The 4,965-nt window shown below is 43.7% G+C and overlaps 1 protein-coding gene across 2 annotated transcripts; it reads left to right on the top strand.

Annotated features, from left to right (window-relative positions):
• Positions 1-278: 278 nt before the first annotated feature.
• On the top strand, positions 279-3,450 carry tnnc1a (troponin C type 1a (slow)). Of its 2 annotated transcripts, XM_076092144.1 has the most exons (6): positions 279-302; positions 1,589-1,619; positions 1,811-1,957; positions 2,502-2,616; positions 3,112-3,248; positions 3,419-3,450. In XM_076092144.1, the coding sequence occupies exons 1-6, from the start codon at positions 279-281 to the stop codon at positions 3,448-3,450; spliced, it is 486 nt and encodes a 161-aa protein (XP_075948259.1). The 2 variants fall into 2 exon arrangements, with proteins under 2 accessions (XP_075948259.1, XP_075948258.1); XM_076092143.1 differs by lacking the exons at positions 279-302; positions 1,589-1,619 and adding an exon at positions 1,525-1,588.
• The last annotated feature ends 1,515 nt before the right edge of the window (positions 3,451-4,965 follow it).

Raw genomic sequence — 4,965 nt, 5'->3', positions numbered from 1 at the left:
CTGCTGCATTTTTATCTGAGCCGGGTGATTGTGACAGATTGGCCAAATGACACACAAACACACGCTCGTGGACACACGCCGAGGCACAAAACAGAGGGGAGGCTGGGGTCCGGGGTGGTGGGGAGGGATGGGGATGGGGGGGGGGGGGGACCAGACAGTGCCAGGCTCCTGCTATAAAACCCTCTCAGGATGAGGCCAGTGTCCTGCCCTGAGCTGGACAGAATCTCCTTCCTCTGTGCCAGGACGCCGTTGCGACAGGCAGCAGACGAGCCTCCAACATGAACGACATCTACAAGGCAGCGGTACGTCCTCTCACGACTGGCTTCCTCTGATTTTAGTTTGTTGGATGCTCCCCAAAAGAATAAATCTGTGTGTGTGTGAACTAAATTTGGTATGAGGGTGATGTTGTTTTGCATCTCAAACCCTAATCCCTAACATTTGTTGCCTACAATGAGTGACTTAAGTCTTTTACTCCGTCCTGTTTAAGTAGTCGTTGCATGGAATATTCTGGCACTTGTATATGTGTCGTATACAAAAGTCCCCCATCACTTTGCTCATCTGACATCTTACTTGACAAATTCCTGCTTGCGCAGCACATCGCCTCCATCACCAGCTGATGTCAGAGGAGCCCCGACACCATATATGTCTCTAGATGTTCTCTTACTTCAGCACCTATCAGAGCTGATAGGAGCCACTCAGGAGGTCACTGGCAGGACAGGTCGCTGGTCCGCGTCGTGCTGCTTCATTCATGACTTCAAATGGAACGGTCCCCCCCTTCACATGGCTAATTTTGGCCGGTTGCTCAGATGCTTTCGCGTCCGTGGTCCTCTGGTGCCAGAGAAGGGCTTCAGGTTTAGATAAACCCCCCGCGACTGAATTCCAGCATTATCTGTGAGCCCGAAAGCCGTGTGGCTGCGGCTGTCTGTCCATCTCCGCCCGGACGGTCAGCCGGCTGTCCCGTCCCTCACAACCCAGAGTGAGGGGTGCAGCTGAGACAGTAAAGGGAGCACACACAGGAATGTACAATTGTTTGTTTCGATGGAATTTTTTTTTTTCATATATCACAACCATGTGTGTGTGTGTATGAGTGTCTGCATGTGTTTGTGTTTAATTTATAGCGGACGACAAACAATAACTCTTACATAAGCAGCTGTCTCCCTCTCTCATTCGTGGTAGCTTTTCCAGGATTACTGTTCCATTGTTGGGCCAGATCCACAGCTATGCTAATTTAAAGCACTGTGTATTGTGTCCTTTATCTGTGGTTCCTGATCCTGTCTGTTTATTTTTAACTCCTCCTCTTACTGGCTCTCACATGATATATAGGTTCTGTCAAGGATGGCCCAGTGTGTGGGTCAAAGATGTTACCTTTTTTGACTGAAAAGTCACCAAAACAGATAATCTAGTTCAGATATCTTAATTAACTGATTTCCATAAGAAGTGCAACACTTTTTTTGAGCATTGGTATGAAATGCATGAGTAAGACATTTAAACAGACAGTTTCTGAGAATGTACAGAATATACTGAATGCCCACATTGGTACAATCAGATAACCAAAGCATTTACTACTTATACTTTTTACTTCTTGCAGGTTGAGCAGCTGACAGACGAACAGAAAAATGGTGCGTGAACTGCACAATCTCTCAGACTGTACACATGTAAATGTAAATCTCTTAAAGAATACATCAGAAAGTCACTTATTTTTCCAAATATGAATTAATTCATCTGCACATTGTCCGTAATGTTGACAGCTGGTTGCAAAAGTGTGGCTCACCCTGTCCATCGCATTCATATCATGTCCTGTGCGTTGCAGAGTTCAAGGCCGCCTTTGACATCTTCGTACAAGATGCGGAGGACGGCTGCATCAGCACCAAGGAGCTGGGGAAGGTGATGAGGATGCTAGGCCAGAACCCCACACCGGAGGAGCTGCAGGAGATGATTGACGAGGTGGACGAAGACGGTAAATCAAAACACCCCGGCGCTAACAGCACAACAAACTAAATGACTGGTTGATTGCCGCCGACCTCCTCGTCTCCACGGAGCAGCCGGCAGGTCCATCATTGCACAATCATGCGGTGCAGACAGGCTTCGGTTCAAACCCTCTGAGCTCTTAATGTCAAACGATTGTCAAGGGTCTTACACACAACAAGATGTGTCGGGCTGAATTAAAGGGAAATGCGTATCAGATGATGCACAAGTCAACTTGAATTATCTATGTGCTGTAATGATGAAACATAAAAAGTAGCATCCTGGATTTGCTTGATAAAGCTTTGAATATGTCATGCTGCAAATAGTGGAACTAAGGCCACATAAAGGGACATTTAAAGGCCCAATCTGTAGTTTTCCCCCATGTAAATTACAGGTATTTTGTGGTAGTATACAGTAAATATCGCAGGTTCCAATACTGTGTTTTGATTTCTGTTAATTGGAGTTCTGGTGGTTAGTATGAAAGTCTATCCAGTGTGGACTGAGGTGATGTGATGAAGTGCATTGTTTGTGTCCAGGGAGTGGCACGGTGGACTTTGACGAGTTCCTGGTCATGATGGTGAGATGCATGAAGGACGACAGCAAAGGGAAGTCAGAGGAGGAACTGGCGGAGCTGTTTCGCATGTTCGACAAGTGAGTTTTTAAAACCTGTTGCAAGTTTGCCCCATTGACTTTTAAAAGCTTAAGATACTGTAAACTTGACGGAGTTAAAAAAAAAAAATCACCACAGACTGGTGATGGATTTCCTCATGGAGTACCTCTAGCAAAGTATGCCCCTCATGTGCAATTATGAGTACTGACAAAATGCCAGGCGGCTCTGCAGCGTACGGCATGCTGTTTGCTCCGTAATCCTTTTTGACAGCACAGAATATTTAAAACACCCACTCGATGTGAGCCAGACACCTCGTCTTAGCATCAAAGAACTAACTTTTTTTCTCTCTCTCTCTCTCTCTCTCTCTCTCTCTCTCTCTCCCCCTCTCTCTAACAATGATGGTTCCCAAACCCTTAAAGATATGATCAGTCACATGTCACACACAAACACGCCACCTCCTCCACTGCCATCTGTGAAGCTTAACTCAGGTTTTGTTATGTGCATTAATATATTTCACTCCCTTTTGATTTTTGCAGGAACGCAGATGGTTACATTGACCTGGACGAGCTCAAAATGATGCTGGAATCTACAGGAGAGGCAATTACCGAGGACGACATCGAGGAGCTGATGAAAGACGGGGACAAGAACAACGACGGCAAAATTGACTATGATGGTGAGGAGTTTGAAATGTAAAGTGGTGAGGGGTGAAACAGTTATGTAGAGCAAATGCTCTGACACTCATTCCACCATAACACATGCCAAAGAAGACATTTACTTGATAAAAGCATCTTGTTTTGGGGCGCAGAACCTATTTGCTAACCATGTCTTCCCTTAATTCTACAGAGTTCTTGGAGTTCATGAAAGGAGTGGAGTAATCCTGAACAAGAGAAGAGCCAGAGTGTTATTTTTGTATTTTCTCTGTGACTCCACGGTCATCTGTGGAAAACTGGAAGCTGATTTGGAAATGCGCTGATAGAACCAATGGAACGACTTTGCAAGATTCAGTCGAATACTGTAGCTGAATGTTTATGTATTTTTCTACCATCTCTTGCATCGTTGTAAATACAGTTTGTAACTACTTTTTGGTGCCCGTGTATACAGAATTTGTGTAAATGTATCCAAATTACTTGTGTTTTCTATAGAGGCCACATAGTGTACCCGATTGGCTGCTCGAACTATCAACTTTGTGTTTGTTTCCGACTAAATCTTATCTCTGAAGTGCCACAGGCAGTTTACAAATGAGAGGCTGGTGTTGTTTAGCTGGACAGAACATGTATGTGTGCACAAAGCAGAACACATTCATGAGTTAACATAGTTTTACACCAGGCTCCGGTTGACTAATCATACTTTTAGAGCCATGTACTGGATCCAGTTTGTATACTGTGCATGTTCTGATGTGCACATTGTGTATGTTTAAGAGACCCTCAGGACTCTTTATCCCCCTCTCAGGCCCCCTGGAACGCCTGCATATTTCTACACGAAAAGTCAGTTTGGAATTTGCGCTCATGTAATAAACAAGATGCATTTGTCAGAGCTGTCATGTTGTCATTTTTTCATTTTGTTTGAATCATCTAATTTAAAACTTTAAAGGGAAAGTTTACCCCAAAATACATTTTTTAAATACATATTCTTCCTCTTACCTGTAGTACTATTCATCAATCTAGATTGTTTTGTTGCGAGGAGCTTAGTTTTGGAGATATCGTCATAGAGATGTCTGTCTTCTCTCTAATATAATGGGACTATATACTCAGCTTGTAGTGCAAAAAGAGCAAAATACATAAAAAAAAACAGCAACATCTCTTTCCAGAAATCATAACCCGGTTACTCAAGATAATCCACAGACCTTAAAATTTCATATTGGAGCTATTTTCTTTAAACCATACTTCCTACATGAAATTTTTCAAAACCAGGTCTGTGCATTATCTTGAGTAACCGGGTCTTGATTTCTGGAAAGAGACATTGCTGTTGAGTTTTTCTAATTAGCTTTTTTGGCACTTTGAGCACCACAAGCTGTGTGCCACCTCGTCCCATTATATTGTGGAGAAAGTAGACATCTCTACAGTCCATATCTCCAAGGCAACTCATAAAACAATCTAAATTGATGAACAGCACTACAGGTAAGAGGAAAAGTAACTATTTTGTGACTTTGTTGCGAACTGTCCCTTTAAGAATAGAGTTGGCTTGTTGCAGACATGTTATTCTGTCCTTAGGTCGGTGCTTGTCGGCAGTTGTTATCGAGAAGCAAACAACACTTTGTTTACAATCTCGTTCCTGATTCGCCTCGCTGCTCTTTGGATTTTGCAGGCCGATCACATGCTTGCCTCCTTTGCCCTTCCCTGCTGCTCACACAGCAAACAAGCAAAGGAGGCCTGAAATATCGCTGATGTGAT

The sequence above is a fragment of the Anarhichas minor genome, unplaced genomic scaffold (assembly GCF_050575085.1).
Source record: "Anarhichas minor isolate MPS153535 unplaced genomic scaffold, ASM5057508v1 ptg000003l, whole genome shotgun sequence".
In the NCBI taxonomy this organism is placed as follows: Eukaryota; Metazoa; Chordata; class Actinopteri; order Perciformes; family Anarhichadidae; genus Anarhichas; species Anarhichas minor.
Note: the sequence above shows the minus strand (reverse complement) of the source record. Positions and strands in the feature narration are given on the sequence as shown.

Coding starts and splice junctions, on each gene's coding strand:
- tnnc1a (XM_076092143.1), top strand. CDS start 1,525: ATGCCCACATTGGTACAATCAGATAACCAAAGCATTTACTACTTATAC. Junction 1,589..1,810: donor ATACTTTTTACTTCTTGCAG/GTTGAGCAGCTG, acceptor TGTGCGTTGCAG/AGTTCAAGGCCGCCTTTGAC. Junction 1,958..2,501: donor TGACGAGGTGGACGAAGACG/GTAAATCAAAAC, acceptor GTTTGTGTCCAG/GGAGTGGCACGGTGGACTTT.